The sequence below is a fragment of the Topomyia yanbarensis genome, chromosome 1 (assembly GCF_030247195.1).
Source record: "Topomyia yanbarensis strain Yona2022 chromosome 1, ASM3024719v1, whole genome shotgun sequence".
Lineage (NCBI taxonomy): Eukaryota > Metazoa > Arthropoda > Insecta > Diptera > Culicidae > Topomyia > Topomyia yanbarensis.
In genome coordinates, this window is record NC_080670.1 from 31,204,214 (window position 1) to 31,222,688 (window position 18,475).

General features: G+C 41.4%; 2 protein-coding genes across 2 annotated transcripts in view; both read right to left on the reverse strand.

The window, feature by feature from the left end:
* Nucleotides 1-15,529: 15,529 nt before the first annotated feature.
* On the reverse strand, nt 15,530-16,244 carry LOC131677262 (uncharacterized). The gene has a single exon (XM_058956982.1). The coding sequence runs from the start codon at nt 15,982-15,984 to the stop codon at nt 15,571-15,573; it is 414 nt and encodes a 137-aa protein (XP_058812965.1). The 5' UTR covers nt 15,985-16,244; the 3' UTR covers nt 15,530-15,570.
* Nucleotides 16,245-16,315: 71 nt separating this feature from the next.
* Nucleotides 16,316-18,475, reverse strand: part of LOC131677241 (venom protease-like) — a 29,127-nt gene continuing 26,967 nt past the window's right edge. Inside the window, exon 4 of the mRNA XM_058956962.1 lies at nt 16,316-16,690. Coding sequence (XP_058812945.1) covers nt 16,353-16,690 — 338 coding nt within the window. The 3' untranslated portion in view covers nt 16,316-16,352. The remainder of the gene's footprint in view (nt 16,691-18,475) is intronic.

The following is an 18,475-nucleotide window of genomic DNA, read 5'->3' on the forward strand; positions in this document are numbered from 1 at the left end:
CCGTTCGTCATTCGCTGGAAAGCAATTTTTTAATAACTTCCACAAACAGCCTCCTGCTACTGGTGCTGTGCTACGGCTGCTGCTGCTGCTGCCTCCCATCAGTCATTACATAAATATACATTCGTAGATCGCTTATTAGCTCGTTATCATTTTCGCTGACCGTCAACTCACATTAGCAGCAGTACCGCCGAGCGCTCGGCGACGCGGCTACAATCATCGTGAATGATCGCATGAGCTGTCCAATGGATAAAATTAACTTTACACATGTAATATGTCATTGGAATCGGGAATCCACCCTTTTCCCCGAAGCCCCCTAGCAACCACCATGCGCGACGAAACACTGCACCACAAAAGTTCCCCCGCGCGGGTTACTTCGATCGATCTCGCGTGTTGGCTACGCGAACGAGATTCAGTTTTCCCCTTTTTTTTCCTCCAACGACCCTGACGAGGTTAGTTGGAAGTTGGCAGGCAAGTGCGCGACACTCTGTTCCGCCGTTTGCTGTGTGGGTTTTTTGACAACCACCACTGCATCACAAATCTCTAATTCACTCCCCGCGGATAGTGTGGAGCGCATTCGGGTGAAGGGAATGGGGAGGAAGGCACGTGTGTGAGTGTTTGGGAGGATAGAGAGAAAAAAAAAGTGCAACTGCGCCGCGCGAGTTGCATTTGCCGCCGCGCTGATATATAGGTGTGCAGCTTTTCAATCCACTCTGTCAAGTACGCACGCGTACCAACTAGCGAACTGCAGTGTTGCATAAGCCAGCCCAGCCGCGCTTGTTAGATGCGATTCATAAATTTTTCTACCGCGCGCTGCAGCGTAGTGCAATGTTGCCGAGTAGGCAGCCCGGCCCTGTTCTACTAAACGCAGTTAGTCATCCCAGTTGGCGATGATGACTCGTGGGGCTGGTGTTGTTATGATGGGTCCCCGTTGGAAAACGTTTTTTTTTTCTCGTTTCGTGCGGCTACACATGGCCGCTAGAGAGCAGATGTACTAGATTCGGTTGCATACACACACGACCACGCAACAAAGAGCGAAGAAAACGAAGAGCCTCGTGAAGCAGAGTCTACCGGATTGCCGCACCAGAAAGGCAAAAGCCGGTAATCGGAGCTTTAGCTCCCCCCGGTTAGGAAAGATAGTGAAAGTGAGACTTCTACGGCGCCGAACCATGGAACATCGCCACATCGACGTTGTCACCTTCGTCATCGCCGTCGTCGTTGTATCAACAGCAACGGGGTGCAGTTTTCCTTCCAGTTCTCAGTTTTGGAGTGCGTGTCAGAAGTGCATTTACATAGGTATTTTCCCATTTAGCAGTATTTGTAAATGCACTATCTGGTACGACATTCCAGAATCACCAATCATCCAGGAGCTGCTGACCGTCGAGTAATAGAAGTAATTTATGATTAAATGATTTAATTTCAATAAAATTCAACACACTAGTCACTAGCCTCTACTGATCACATAAAAAAATAAAAATAAACCATTCGCTTGTGAGAAATAGTTTTCAATTGGCAACCTTGATGACCTTCCTACACACTCCCTATTGCTATCTAGAAACGTCAAACCCGTGCGCGAACGTTCTTCCATCCACCAGGTGTCGCCATTTGGGCTCAAATCAAACTAGTTAGAATAGTCTATTTTCGCAACATTCTTACTGTCATTTACACCCGCGAAACTTGTTTACAACCGTCCACCCAGTCGTGTCCACATATTTGATTCTATTTTTATTCCCCCAAATCGGACCACTGCAATCGCCTATCCGATCTAGAACTTTTCGCCAAGCTTTCACCCTCTCTACGACTACGGCGAGTGTAACGCTTGCCAAAAGGGCCGCGCACTCGCTTCGGCTTGCAGCGGCTGTGAGAGAGACACCCGCCGCTTCTGAAGGTGATCTCAAAAATACCCCTACGACGTAATATCGCCGAAAGGCGGCTACAAGTGTCACGTGTCATTCCGACCCCCTCCCTGTCGTTTGTTTGTTTCTTTTCTTTTCTTTTTTCCCGGGTAGCAAACTTCTAATTACTATTCAGGCATCCATGCCGCCAGGAATCGACCGGTCTCAGTTTCAGTTCGACCGTCGCCAGTGTTGGAGAAGAACACTGGGCGGAAGTGCAAACCAATCAAGTAACCCCCAGGAAACGGGGGCAAACACCGGGAACTGCAACGAATCTAGAAGCCGAAGAAGGCAGTACGCTCTGGCAGTGTGGTTAGCTGGTTGTGTAGAAATTGCTTAAGGAGGCGCGTCTCTCCGTACCGTGTACGCTTCCTTCAAATGAGAGGGGAGGAGACGCGGTACACACGCCGGGACGCGTTTCGAGTTCACAGCCACTATCTGCCCTGCCGTCGCGATATGCCACGTACAGCGAGCGCCACAGGGATGAGTGTGTAAAAAGTGTGTAGTTAGAGGAGCTTTGGTGGTTTTCCGTGTTTTTTGCGTGCAATACGCCTGAAGGAAGACTGTGCTGAGGTGCGTTACTGTAGGCGTGATCGAAAGGGTGGCGGTGGTGATGGCAGCGCCGATACAGGTGAGGTAAGCGTAACATGTGTTGTTATTTGGAACAATCGTTAAACCGATGGTTACTTCGATCGAAAGTGTTTCGACTTGGTTCGACCAACGTTAGATATAAATAAAGCTCGCTGTCAGTTATATTGTGAAAGAAATTCCCGTCCCAGGTTTATCCCTAAAATTAATCGAATATAACAATAATAAGTAAGGTATAAAATTTAGGGCGAAAAATAAGACAGCCATTGAGCCAACATTGCGGAGAGAGAAAAAAACATCGAAATCACAAAAGTCAGGTGGTCGACGGTGTATTGTTGATTTGTTTATGTCCTCCCTTTGTACTGTGTTAAATAAGTTCCAATGTACATTGATGCCCTTTGCTAATATATTTCGGCGGTATGTTTTAATCCACGAAAACTATTCCTGAATACTGCCCTCTTTTTCTGACATTTAAATTCCTTAAATAAATTTGTTGGTAATGTCCACAGCGAATAGAAAGAAAAAGATTAGCAGCAACTGAGCCAAAAACAACAGATGACGCTAAATATTCTCGAGCCCAAAGCAGCTGTTTGTGTATGCAATGAATTTGCACCTTATTTAAAAATATGCAATTCTTTTGTTTAGTACTACTTTCCAATTCACGAGAATTTTTTTTTCCAATTTGGACTTATTCAATTCGGTTCGGCAGTTTTCAAACAGCAAATTTGATATCTCAAGAAAGTGACATTTGATTACTGGTTTTTTTCCGATTCTTAGCTATCAAACGTCATGTCCATTGAGATCCCATCCAAAAGTTGTTTGCTGACATATCAGCCGTTCAGTTCTCTACAAAAAATGCAATAAAGCTGAACTTTGGCAGAAAAATATTAAATGTGTAGTCCCGTATGTCCTTTTCTTATTTTTCGTTTTAGTATTATCACAGATAACAGACGTTTAGGCTAGAACAAAATTTCTTTAAAAAAACCTGTGTAAACTTTCAAATTGATAAACGTTGGAAATCTGTGTTTCACTACGCAACTGTTTGCTGCACGTGTTTGACAACTGCGTTCCAACTGCATTGCGTCGATCACAGCGCCACCTGTAAACGTTTGCCAAACCACTTCAGACTACAGTGTCTGATTTATTCGGAATTTCGGTAGCGGTTGATGGACTTAGATAGAAAGATGGTGTCTATAACGAAATTGTAGGTCGGGAAATTATAAGTATATTTTCTGAAAATGCAAACTTTTGAAATACAGCGCATTTTTGAAAACATACTCTGTAAGTTAGCTTTTTATCTAAAACATGATTAGTTTTAATCTAATCGTGTTTAATTGTACCGCGCATTTCTTCACTATCCAAATTTACTCAACTGGAGAAGAAATCCAAAATAAGTACTCAACCATCGTCAAACATATTGTTTGGCCTCTAACAAATTGACAGTATGAACACGCTTAGCATTTGAGGACCGTAAAAGAATTTCAGTAAGTTTCTGCAACCAAATATTCATTAGATAGGGTAAGGAGGGGCAAATCCGACCGTTGGGAAAACCAGACCCACCCCCCTCTGTTATAGAAAAACGGGAGCAATACGCGTACTAATATCAGTGTTTCCGTGTAGAGCATCGAAAATAATCATAATGGTGGTATGACAGCATTTTATTAGTCTACATTGAGATGCTCAAACGACAATTAGTGTGTTTTTACAACTTTTGATGTGATTTTTGTGCATCATTGACTACAGGATATTTCTGATTGTTGAAGTGTTAGCATAAAAAATGTAAGAGGATTTAAATTCCTTGATTAAAGTACAAAGTGCACAGATGAATTAAGTCCAACTTTTTTCATATTTTTTTTAATTGCATCGTAATGAAAAATGACGTGGTGGGGCAAATCGAATCTCTAAATAGTGGGATTAATGCGACCGCTTTTTTGCTAAGAAAATGTTTCTTTATCAAATTAAAATGTATTTTTAATGTTATTATTTATGATTGCTTTGCGCAATCATAATTACAAACGAAAGACACAAAAACGTGATGATTCGTAACCGAGCGCCCTTGCAGTTTACACACGCGCGTTGTTTGTTGTAACGTTACTTTGAGTTAGGCGATATCGGTGAAGGTGTTTATCCCAGCAAGGGCTGGAGTATAAACATTATAAACGTTAAAGTGTGTCAAGTAGTGCAGTGTAGTGCGATACTAAACAGTTTTCTTGCCTGAAAGACGGCTTTGTTTAGACGAGCTATACCAGCTCTCTGCTGTGTGACGGTCACGCGGGTGACGGATAAAAGAAACGAAGGATCAATTCACCTACCAGCTCATCAGGAACCAACTGGTGAAGTGTTTCGTTTTTTTCTTTTCTTATCAATTTTTTTCTAGTATTGTTTTTGATTTTTTTTTTAAATTTTGATTTAAGTTAAATAGTGCGGTCGAGCGTGTTGCTCCCGCAACAAAATGAAACAAACAGAAGGATCACCCTCCGAAGGCGAATCTTATGGGGAAGAGGAACGTGTATCTAATTCGGAGACAGATGATGTTATGGGCGATCCACTTCCCCCACTTTCCCCCAATGTCTCACACCCCCCCCCCCCCCCCTCGAGTCAAGGTTTACCAGGATGGATCCGTCTTACGCAGAAATGCTTAAAAGAGCTGTTCCACTTATCTCCGAAAACCCATTCGCTCTCTTGCCAACTGACGATAACGCCTCTAACGAGGGGCATTCTTTGGCTCTGCTTGGAAACTCTAGGAAAAGACCTAAGCAAAACTCACCTGAACTTCCTCGTAAGGGTCCTAGGTTGTCCCAAACAAAGGTACAAAATAAAAATAATTCATCAACTGGAAGTGCTGCCACAAATCCGAAGATAATACCTCCTGGTTTTGGGAAATTGAGATACAGATTTTACAATCAGAAACTCAACCTAAAACGGGATTCCTTAAATTATCTGACATTGTGGACTGGATATTCACAGCTTTCAACATTACCGATCCTCTGAAAAGCTTTGTGGTTGCTATTCTACCAACAGTAAGAAGATTTTTAAAACAGTTGACTGAACAATGGCCCCTCCTTGCAGCGATCGTATCCTTCGATGGCTAACTTATTAAACGGAATCACGGATCTGATCACCGTTTTACAGTGGAACTGCAGAAGTATTATCCCCAAAATTGATTCATTAAAACACTTGCTAGATTATAATAATTGTGATGCCTTTTCCCTATGTGAAACATGGCTTACTTCTAATATAAACCTCAACTTCCACATAACATTAGCCGCTTGGATCAAGAAGACTCATATGGAGGGATGGTACTTTTAGGGATCAAAAAGTGCTACTGCTTCAATCTCCCTTCGACGCTAGGCATTGAAGTTGTCGCTTGTCAAACAATCAAAGGCAAAGATCTTTCGATTCGTTATCGAGCACTCAGTCGAGATAGAAGTTTTTTGTCATCGGTCCGTACACTCTATAGCGACAAATAGTGTTAATCCGCGTTCAAGGTTATTTGCACACTCTACGCCTAATTGAGGTTTCAGTATTTTTCCCTTCTTTTGTGTTTCTGTTTCTGTACCGTTAGCCGGTCAGTGAAGTGAAGCAGTGTTATTCTAGTAAGCCGTCTGGATACCGTTACCTACACAAGCTAAGTATTAGTTTTCGTTTCCCCCTTCTTGGTTATCTTAATAACGTGCACTGGGCAATAGGCCAGAAATATCGAAAATTCGCCCTGATAAGCTTCGGGTGGTTGTTAACAGTTCAACTCAGGCAAATGATATTGCTGGCTACGAGCCCTTTACGAGGGAGTACAGGGTGTATATTCCAGCTAGCAGAGTTGAAGTCAGTGGGGTCGTTTCCGATTCGAGTCTGAATTGCGAGGACCTGCTAAAATATGAGACTGGCTGTTTCAAAGACCCCATTCTTAAGCCAGTGAAGATACTGGAATGCAAACGTTTGCATTCAGCATCAGTCGCAGCTGACGGGAAGAAAACATACGTCAACTCAGACTCTTATCGGGTGACCTTCGCCGGCTCTGCCCTGCCCAATTACCTCCTCTTTGACAAGGTTCGTCTACCTGTTCGCCTCTTTGTGCCGCGGGTCATGAACTGTACTAATTGCAAACAATTGGGACACACAGCCTCCCATTGTAGCAATAAAGCCCGCTGTGGGAAATGCGGTGGGAATCATGCGGATGATTCCTGTGGTAGAGATGTCGAAAAGTGTCTCTACTGTGGGGGAAACCCACATGATCTCCCTTCATGTCCCGCGTACAAACAGCGCGAGGAAAATCTTAAGCGTTCCCTTCAGGGACGCTCTAAGCGATCTTTTGCAGAAATGCTTAAGATAGCTACGCCACCTGTCTCTACGAACATCTTTACCAACTTGTCTACTGACGAAGGCGACTTTGATGAACCCCAGGAGGGAACATCTTCTGCTGTGCCTAGAAGTAGTAGAAAAAGGAAAAACATTTCCTCTTCCAAGCTTCGTCGTAAAGGCCAGAAGGTGTCTCTTCATGGTCCCCCTAAAATAACTACTCAAGGAAGTACTGTTGTAAAACCGAAGCAAGTCGCTCCCGGTCTCAGTAACCTGAGCTCAGAAAAGGAGTTCCCAGCACTTCCAGGAACATCAAAAACCCCAAGTGTTCCCATATCTCAGCCAGAGAAAGAAAACAGTGCTGGCTTAATAAATTTCTCTGACATTGTGGACCGTATTCTTACCAGTGGTGCAAATTTTCATTTTCAAATGCAAACTTTCAGTTCAGTCAAACCCAACCATGATTCAAATTCAAAGCCTCCCTCAATCATTCACTTTCAATTTGGCGGGATTTTCATAACTGAATCGTACGTCTTCATTTCAAATTGATGCTTTTTCATTCACCACCCAAAGCTGTCATCTGCTCTGTAGAGGCCAGTTTAGGTTAAATGTCAACATGTTTTGCGTTTTCAAGCTTACATGGACAGTAAGAACTATGTTCAGAGTAGTTTTGTTGGACAAACCTAGTCAATACCCCAGTAAAGAGATATTCACAGGGTCAATGAAATTGAAAATGAATGGAAAATGATTGAGCAGGTCGCCTGTTTGAATGAATAATGGAAACGAACAACTGCGAGTTGAACATAGTAGGGCATGATTTGAGATTTTTTCCTCCTTCAAGTTCAAAACAAACTGTTGAAAATTTGCAGCTCTGATTCTTACAGCGTTGAACATTTCTGACCCCCTTAAAAGTATCTTGATAAGCTTTCTCCCCGCAGTAAAAACATTCTTGATGCAGTTCACTGCGAAATGGCCCCTCCTTTCAGCGATTGTATCCTTCGATGGCTAATTCATTGAACGAGGTCAAGGATTTAATAACTGTTCTACAGTGGAATTGCAGAAGTATTATCCCGAAAATCGATTCGTTTAAAATCTTACTAAATAATTTGAAATGCGATGCATTTGCCCTATGCGAGACATGGCTCACTTCAGAAATAACCCTACACTTTCACGATTTTAATATTATTCGCTTGGATCGAGAAGACTCTTACGGAGGAGTACTTTTGGAGATCAAAAAGTGCTATTCTTTCAATCGGATCGACCTCCCCTCGACACCAGGCATTGAAGTTGTCGCTTGCCAAATCAGAATTAAAGGCAAAGACCTTTGCATTGCTTCCACCTACATCCCCCCTAGAGCCTCAGTTAGCCACCGACGGCTTTGCGATATTGCGGAACTCCTCCCCGCACCGAGGCTAGTTTTAGGTGACTTCAACTCCCACTGCACGGCATGGGGTTGCCTTCATGACGATAATCGATCTACCCTACTCCATGAGCTTTGCGACAACTTCAATATGACCATTTTGAATACGGGTGAAATGACACGGATTCCTGCCCCTCCGAGCGCCTTAGACCTGTCCCTCTGCTCGACATCGCTGCGGTTAGATTGCATGTGGAAGGTAGTCTCTGATCCCCACGGCAGCGACCATCTGCCAATCGTAATTAATATTGCTAACGGTTCAGGGCCATCGAATACAATCAATGTTTCGTATGACCTCACACGAAATATTGATTGGAAGAGCTACGCGTCCGCGATATCCGAAAAAGTAGAATCGACACAAGAGCTTCCTCCGGAGGAAGAGTACGGGTTCCTGGCTGGCTTGATTCTCGATACCGCGATTCAAGCTCAGACTAAACGCGTACCAGACGCGAATTCACGCGGGCGTCCTTCCAATCCATGGTGGGACAAAGAGTGCTCAGACGTGTACGCGGAGAAGGCCGCTGTGTATAAGACCTTCCGGGACGACGGGCTGCCAGCTAGCTACCGACAGTACGCGATGGCGGAAACGCGCACGAAGAGTTTGATAAAAGCCAAAAAACGTAGCTACTGGCGCCGGTTCGTCGACGGACTAACGAGAGAAACATCGATGAGCACTCTTTGGAGTACGGCCCGGCGCTTACGAAACCGAAACAGTACTAATGAGAGCGTGGAATATTCAAACCGTTGGATATTCGATTTTGCCAAGAAGGTTTGTCCGGATTCCGCCCCGGCACAGAAGATCTACCGCGCCGCGTCCCCTCACAATAACGCGAACGAAACACCGTTTTCGATGGTGGAGTTCTCACTTGCTCTCTTTTCATGTAACAATAAAGCCCCAGGGCCAGACAGAATCAAATTTAACTTGTTAAAGAATCTGCCAGACTCTGCCAAGAGACGCTTGTTGAATTTATTTAATAAGTTTCTTGAGGGTAATATTGTCCCTCATGACTGGAGGCAAGTGAAGGTCATCGCCATTCAAAAACTAGGAAAACCAGCCTCCGACCACAACTCGTATCGACCGATTGCAATGCTGTCCTGTATCCGAAAGTTGTTCGAGAAAATGATCTTGTTTCGCCTCGATAATTGGGTTGAAGCAAATGGCTTACTGTCAGATACACAATTTGGTTTCCGCAAAGGCAAAGGGACGAACGATTGTCTTGCGTTGCTCTCAACAGAAATTCAAATGGCTTATGCTAGCAAAGAGCAGATGGCATCAGTATTCTTGGATATTACGGGGGCTTTCGATTCAGTTTATATCAACATTCTTTATGAGAAGTTGCACCAGCATGGTCTTTCACCAATTTTAAATAACTTTTTGCTAAACATGTTGTCTGAAAAACAAATGCGTTTCTCGCATGGTGATTTATCGACATCACGATTTAGCTACATGGGCCTTCCCCAGGGCTCATGTCTAAGCCCTCTTCTCTACAATTTTTACGTGAATGACTTTGACGAATGTCTTGTCAATTCCTGTACGCTAAGGCAACTTGCAGATGACGGTGTGGTCTCTATTACAGGTCCCAAGGCCGTCGACTTGCAAGGACCACTGCAAAATACCTTGGACAATTTGTCTGCTTGGGCTCTCCAGCTGGGTATCGAGTTCTCTACGGAGAAAACTGAGCTAGTCGTATTTTCAAGGAAGCGTGAACCAGCGCAACTACAGCTTCAATTAATGGGTCAAACTATTGCTCAGGTTTCAACTTTCAAATATCTCGGGGTCTGGTTCGACTCTGCCCACCCAGGAGATCTAAACAGGCTGTACCAAACAACGATATTATCAGTGATGTTTCTGCTTTCGCTCCGTTGCGAGCATACATTTCATCAAACTAGAGAGAATCCAGTATCGCTGTTTGCGTATTGTCTTGGGTTGCATGCACTCGACCCATACGATGAGTTTAGAAGTGCTAGCGGGTGTCCTTCCACTAAAAATCGATTTTAGGACCTCTCGTATCGATTGCTCATTCAATGCGATATTTTGAACCCGTTGGTGATTGCAAATTTCGAAAGGCTTGTCGAGCTTAGTGCATTATCGGCCTCGTTAAGCTACCGTATTTGGGCCTAAATAAACTGAGTTATAAAACAAAAACTGATGGAAAACAAACCCTCAAGTAGTGTGTGTGAAATGATTTACATAGAACTCTATCAGGTTCTTTACTGGCACTCATTAGGGCCCCTTACACCCAATGAAGTATATACAAATATGGCAAAGATGGCACTTTGGTATTCGTAAAATGAATCTTATATGAGTGGTGTGAGTGATCACAGAATAAATCGACTTGCTTTCGTCATACCGGTCGTTCTGCTCCCATTGAATCGTGTGAACGCTATGACGTAGACCCGTTGTACTTCTGGATTGTTTACATATTTTTGGTTGCCAAACCCCAGCAAACCGTGTGTTGTGCCACATCTACTAAGACAAGACGTGACAATAGGGGGGGGGGGGGGCGTTTGTGTTTCAATTTTACGTCAGAATGGTCCAGCTCCTGATTGGTTGATTCTACTAACACTTTATATAACAGACTTGCGGAGAGAAAAACAGTAAACCTAGCAACCATTAATGTAAACTGGCTGCACGGAAGCTCCCATAAACTTTGCATGGGCTTCCTCTTGTACTTCCCCTCTCAAAACCATCATGCTCGTTTGGCTGCACTTTTTGACAGTCCGTTTGGCTTTTTTGACACTTCGCTGGTCTGTGTATAAAGTGTCTGTAGTTGATTCTGACTTTTTGCACCGTAGGCAATGTTACTGCACACCGAGCCAAATTTACATTGAATTTCCATAAAAACGTCTTATGACTTTTAGACATAAGGATTTTAAATGGATTTTGTAAGTCTGTCTTATGATTTGGAGGGGAAATTTTCCAAATCCATCTCTTATTATTTTCATAAGACTAGTCTTATGAAATTTATGAAAATGTCCGATTGAACGCCATAGGTGCCCATTTATGAAAATTGCTGACATTTATAAGCAGAAAATATAGTAGAAATAATGATTTTCATAGAACAGTCTTATGAAATTCATCACAATGTTCGAATGAATGCCATAAGTTTTTTATTTATGGATATTATTGTGTATTTACATAAAAAATAGAACATGGCTGACATTTCTCGATCGTTTTTAGTAGACAAAAAATCAAGAGTAAGAACAACCTTGAGAGGATATTAGGTTTTCCACCAACCGACATAACCCCACAAAATGAGCCGGTTGAACTTCGTTTGACAATTCTCGGTGGTTTGTTTACAAGGGGAGTTACGTGAGTATGAATGTAACAGATGGACACCAGTTGCACTCGAACTCACGCAACTGACAAAGTAAACAAACTACCGAGAATTGTCAAACATGAACGTCATTCATCATGAGTTCATTAGTGTGCTCATCTTGTAGAACTCAATTCGGGACAAATGAACCGCCAAGTGTGGATCCCTTCAGAAGATTGAAGAGAAAACTCTCATTAAATATTAAAATTTGTAAATTTGCAACGCTTCGTAAATATTTCCTGGGAAACTGGGCTTAGACAACTGGGAAACTGGACTTGATAACTGAAGGATAATGAATGTTACTTCTCAAATGATTTTGATAATTATAAAATACGCGCCAGACACTAATTATATGCAAAACTTATTTCATTTCAAATAATCGGATATCTTCTGTAAAAATCATAGCCACGTAAACTGATTTAAAGCTCACAGTAATTTATTGAATAACATAAAAAACAATTATTTAAAATTTTGTTGCAATTTGACTAAAAATCTCACTTCTTTTGTTTCAAACAGCGGTAACCGAAAAGTGCTGGATTGAAACTATTAGCTCCTGGTTGACCGTCCAAGCCAGTACTGAATTCATAAGAAACAATTATGAACTTTGCACAAAAGAGACGTTTATGAAAAACAAAATATAATTTTATAGAATCAATAACAGAGCTCATATGGGTTTCATGAGAAAAACTTATGAAATTCTTAAACGCATATATTGGAGCGAAATCATAAGACTGTTTTATGATATACATTATTTGTGCGTCTATGAATAAAGATAAAGATAAATGAATTCATACGCCTGTCTATGACATTCGAAAGCGTTCAATGGCATCGTCAGAAGGCTGGTTCATATGCCGAGACTTATGAAATTCTCAGATGCTTTTTGCTCAGTGCAGGGATACCGAAATGTTGTTTGGCAGTGTTGCTATATTTATAGGAAAAGATTGTCATTACTTTTGACAAATACAATTATTATCGTTAAAAAAGTAAAAATGACTTAATTGAACAGAAATTGTGCGGCAAAGTGAAACAAGTATTTATCATGCATTTACCATATACGTGGTTGATTAACGTTAACAAAAATGAGATAGAAACCACTCCACAATCTATTTTTTTTTGAGAAAATGGTTTCATCAAACCTTACTAAACACTCATGACATGAAAAAACGGTGCCCTTCATCAATATAGTGGGATCAAGAAACAAAATATTGCCGGCATAAAATAAGTTAACAAGACTTCATTTTCATTAATAAAAATTGCAACACTGTTCGGAAGATTTCGGCAGGGTGAAAATGTTCGAAAAGAAGACTGCCGAAGGAAAAATAAGAAGCCGATTGTCACGTCTTAGATCTATATATACTTATATTGCCTTACACGCACAATAAGTGTCATTACTAAGTAATGTCATTACTGGAATTGCATGGGAATTCCGACATTACTCGCCTTACACGATCATTAAAAGTTATATTACTGCTCAGTAATGACATTACGAGCGCCTCGTGTAAAGTGCCCTAATGGTACCACGTGCCTTCGGCTTCTGTACGTGAGTGCAATGAATTCTAGAGAAAATTTTCAATAGGACGTAAGTAACATTGAGAGCGTCTCTTTGTTTACTTTCTCTTTCGTTTATTACGACGTCATTACAACACTTTGTACTAATTTTCCAGTACATATCGAAAGCCGACGGTTTTTACTACAATATTATGCAAAGAGTAGAGTAGTAAATGTTGAAATGGCCGAGTAATGAACAGAAGAGAAAGACCCAAAGAGAATCTCTCATTGTTACTTACGTCCTTTTGAAAATTTTCTCTAGAATTGTACTTTTCTAAAGTTCGCTCGTGTATGTCATACCTCTCGCGGTAACACACGGCACTCATTTAGACTGAACGGCTATGAAGCAAAATACGATTTGTTACATAGCATAGCGATACTTTCCGGGGCCCTTTGATCGACCGGAATGACATTCGCTGCGCTCATTGTTTACGATTACTGATCAGCTGTTCAGAGAACAGCCGATCGACCATGTTAACAAAGAGCGCAGTAAATCTCATTCCGTTCGAGCTTGGTCTCGGAAAGTACCGCTATGTAACACAGCGTATTGTGCTTCATGGTAGCACTCAGTAGCTACTCTAATAAAAAAAATATACACAAACTTTAACCCATATATAGTTCAACGATTCCACATATTGTATGGATGATACCCTGAACATGTCGTTAGGCTCTTGGATCATAAGATGTTTATTAGGGTACCCCGTAAGAACGGTTGGTTTCAAAATCGACGTTCGCTGGACCAATTTTGGACGATGTCCCGATAACTGTTCAACAGATGTCCATCGATGGATCCATATTGAACTATTTTGGAACTATTTTTTTGGGCGTCTCAGTGAACAGCCTGCGGCGTCTCGTATTAGGTGCCAGTCGAAATGAAGGTGACACATATGGGAGTTTCAATTGGGTCATTAAGCTATATATAGTTTTCCGTTCCATTCGATAAATTTTAGGTCCAATATACATAATATAACAATATTTCAAAAAAAATTCGTGAAAACGTTTTTTTTGTTTTTGAAATAAATCTTATGTAAACTTGGCAACCATACATAGGAAAACTGCGGTTGTTTACATCTGGCCTATCAAGACAACACCCAAAATGAAAAAAACTATATGCATTGGATGGTGTTTATGTTAAATAACAATAACCCTGCGGGAAAACCGGGAAAGCATGTATTAATATTTTTTCTGACAGGGCATCATTTATCGTGAAATTCGATATGTCAAATGCTTCTGATAGTGTCAAATCCAGACTGTCAACATATTTATTTTAAATTTTTATTTTATTTTCACGTTTCCTGAGTTGGAAATAAACATTGTTGCAATCACGAAAATCAGCTTTATCGATGTATGTAATAAAAAAGATATTTTTTCCTCATTTAATGACCCAATTGATGTGGACCGCTGTAGTGGCGTGCAGTGGTTTTGCACTTTCGAGCAGAAGTGCAGGAAACTGGGTATGTTCCTCTGACACTTCTGCTCGAAAGTGCAAAACCAGTGCACTCCACTACACCGGTGCACTGCCGTCGAAAACGATAATAGTTTTTTCTGTTGTCCGTCATTACACACACACACACTAATAAAAAATATTTGAAACAGTGGTCTATTCGTATTTCAAATTGTGGAAAATTTAAAACATAGTAGTTGAGATGCTCTCAATCTGTTAAAAAAAAAGTGGTCGAAAATGAACTACATCTCAGCATTGCGATCGCTCTGTTTTAGTCGGTGACTATAATTATAGAAAAATATACACGTACTTTAACCCATGTAGTGCAAGAATTCCACATATTGTTCAGATAATACCCTGAATAGGTCGTTAAGCTTTCAAAGAGTACAAAGTTTATTAGGGAATGTAAAATAGAACAGCCCATATAGAATATACCAGCATTGCGAATAGCCTAAGTCTGGGACCTAAGTGATAGACAATAACAAAATCGAATAAACAATATTAGAATTCAGAACAATATTAGAGTATTTAGAACAGGTGGCCAAATTATCGTGTTTGGAACATTGTGTTTTAGATGTACTTTGACAAATTCAAATTATCCGACGGCTTGTCATTTTGAAACAAATTTACATCACAACATTGCGAACAGCATAAGCCACTGATTTATATGAATGGTGACAATTTACTGACATTTTTCACAACAATAACTGTTGTGAAATTTACTTTTGGGACGAAAACCATATGATATGATACTAGATGACAAATGAAACTAGCTAATTAATTGATGTGCATTTTGGAGAACACTTGCACAGCTACTAGGACATTCTGATAGGTATCCGTGTCTCCCAATTTTCAATTAATGGTATATTCACTGTATTAACGATTTCCCCAATATGCTATGCACCCTGCAAAGATTTGATCACATTGAAAGACTTCCCAAATATTTAAAACTTCCAGCAATAAAAATCCACTAGAATGTCATCTCCATCAAAGCCTACGACCCCGACGAGTAATAAACTAAAACAAATATTTTCCCCTGTCGTTTAATTTCAACTATACTTTCTCAATTCACACTAGATTCGCCTTATCATCATCGTCGTCGAAGGGCCACTCCATGTCAAGCACCGATTTATGACCAACGGTAGGGTTTCTAATCCGCATCGCAGCATCCCGCTCGCTTAAACAGCACACCACCGGATCGTGAACTTCGAAGAAGCACAACTCCTGAAACACGTTGAACCGCCTCTCGTAGCGAACCCGCTGAGCAAAGGTACGACAATCTTTCACCCGCTGGCAGGTTCCGAACCGGGTGAAGTCACCCTGGCCGTAGTTGATCTCGCACAGATCACCGACAGCTTTCTCGTTCAGCTCCGGGAAGAAAAAGTCGTTATTGCGAGCAATGACACCAGGAGCTGTGATAATTGTACACACGATCGCAATAATAACAACGGTTTTGAATACGCGGAGTTTATTAGGACACATCCTTACGGTGCGTTGGGTGGAACTAGACTGTAGACTATTCAAAAGCGAGACCGAACGAGCACTCTTACGTTGAGTAATGACCGTAGGATAATGAGCAAATGTGGGTTTTTTTAAACACTGGACACGATGCTCGTCTGAAAAAATACCAAGCTAAAACCTCACCATGCTACAGTCTTTAAAACAGGTTTCACATAAAGTAGGGTTTTTCCACGCATCAACACCACATCTATGAACCCTTTTCTAATGATTAACACGATTCCCGCTGCGTCAATCGTTGCTTGAACCACGAAACCAAGCTGTCATCGTCTAAATAATCATTTACGCGCACATGCACCGTACCGAGATACCTTTAGTAAGTTTATTAATTATTACAGATTTGAAACCCAAACAATGGACTCGATCCAGTCCAGGTACCAGGAAGCCAGCGTATAAATACCCGGAATAGTTGTACCACAGGATTTACCGAACGACGTGACGGCCACCACGTAGAAGATGCAATCGTTATCCGCGTCCCGTACCTGCAGCGGTCCACCGGAGTCACCCTGGCAGGTGTCCCGTCCACCATCCGCATAGCCCGCGCAGATTTGACTATCGACGATGCCCCGCGTCAGGGGCTGCCCGACGACGTCCCGATACTGCAGCTGGCAGCCGTGTCTGCTGAACCGATCGAGGACCACCTTCAGCAGATGGTTGACACTGGGACCGACTGTGAGAGGAAGGAAACAAATATCGGAATTAGGTTTTTGAAGATGGATTACTTGTGTGGGGATTGGCTTAATTTTTTTCTCGTTTGTAGATTGAGGCACTAAATCTGTTCCAGTACCGGGAGAAACTGGAAGTACTCCGGCACAAACAAACAGGGAAACAGGAAGAAAATAGTTTGTGTATAGGCAACTCTTTCGTTTTTTTGGTACCGAACCGGAGTAAACAACCAACTGTCAAAATCCGAAAATTCCTGAAGAACCGTTTCTCACCAAGCAAGGATGTCACCGACTATTATCGTTACAGTTGAAAACTGGAAAATCCAACCAGCGGGCAAACATTTTCTCTCTTGTTCGGTGCTAATCTGTCACGTCGGAAGTCGAGTGCATTATATCGCATCATTGTACGAATAATTCCGAGGGGAACGACACCGTGATTTGTTGATGAAATGAACTTAATTTAAAGTTCTGATAAAAAATTGCATTGGTTAGTTTAAATTGGATTCGAATTTCCAACATTACTTGATCATGGTTTGGAATGGCCGAGGATGGTTTGACATGTGTCATGAGCAAAAAAATTGATTTGCTCGAAATCCACGTTTTGACAGTTTCAGTGCTCGATGAAAACAAAACATTGCCAGCTGCATAACTGCAAAAAAAATATTTTCGATGCCAGAATTATTGAAAGATTCGAAAATAGAGCAAGCAGAGTTGCCAGTTACATCAAATTGGTCAGAATTCGAGCAAAATTGAATTGAGATTGGATAAACTTGTTGCATTTTTTAATGTTTTAGCAATATTCGATTTGATAGAAAATGGTTTGAATTTTCTAAAATTACCGAAAAAATACGAATTACGTGGCAGATTTCAAATTTATGAAAATGTCCAAAATTTTCGAGTGGGTAATTACCCGGTTGTTTTCGAGTAGGTAGTACCAAATACAAATTAAATACGCCAAGGTCCCATACAAAAGGGTCATCGTTTTTTGACTCACCAAGCAATCAAATTTGTCTACCCTATTCATCTCTTTCGTGTTGACAGGTCAGAATTGTTGAAGAAAAATAAAACTGGAAACGCTGTTCGATCAAAGTATGCTGAAATTTTCATTTCTTTGTTTTCATTTTATAGTGGCAAGTTCAGTAGTAGAAGAAAAATTAATTATCACGGAATTAATCCTCTTGTATTTTTCGATATACAAAACGGCGATATACACGGTATGGATTCTAGTTGCATTTCCCGCTCACTTATTTATGTACTTTGTCACTTCTACAGTTAGTAGCCTCATTACTGCCACAGCTCCGGCGGGTGTAGTTTCTGCGATGGCTTATGTACATGACCCTTTCGACACGTGTTAGCCGTTACGGAAGAACGAAATGTACAAATCAGGTGCGCCCTGACGAAGCTGAACTCCCCCTAGTACAATCTAGCTACATTACATGTGACATATGCCGCCGAACACTCATAGAGCAGCTACTTATTCTCGAGAGCTACTTTCAGATTCGACCCAGCTAAGAAGAATGAGTGATCAGATATCGAAAACGCATGCTGATGAATTACCACATTTTTCTTTGGAACCGAAACCCGAAATGCGCATCAGGGGAGCAAATGGGAAGATTTACGTTATTGGCGGGATGGAAGAGGAAAAAGTTTAAATGAATGATTTGCAGAGCGTTTTCGTCGATTTTATAGATCCGGATCACAAGATAAAACAAAGTAATTTGGGACTTGATGATTTGCGGCTAAAGGAGGATTGTTCATTACCCATTTGGCATCGATGTCCACATTGTAAT

Excerpts from the sequence above, each read along its gene's own strand:
- LOC131677262 (XM_058956982.1), bottom strand. The coding sequence starts at position 15,984 with ATGTGTCCTAATAAACTCCGCGTATTCAAAACCGTTGTTATTATTGCG.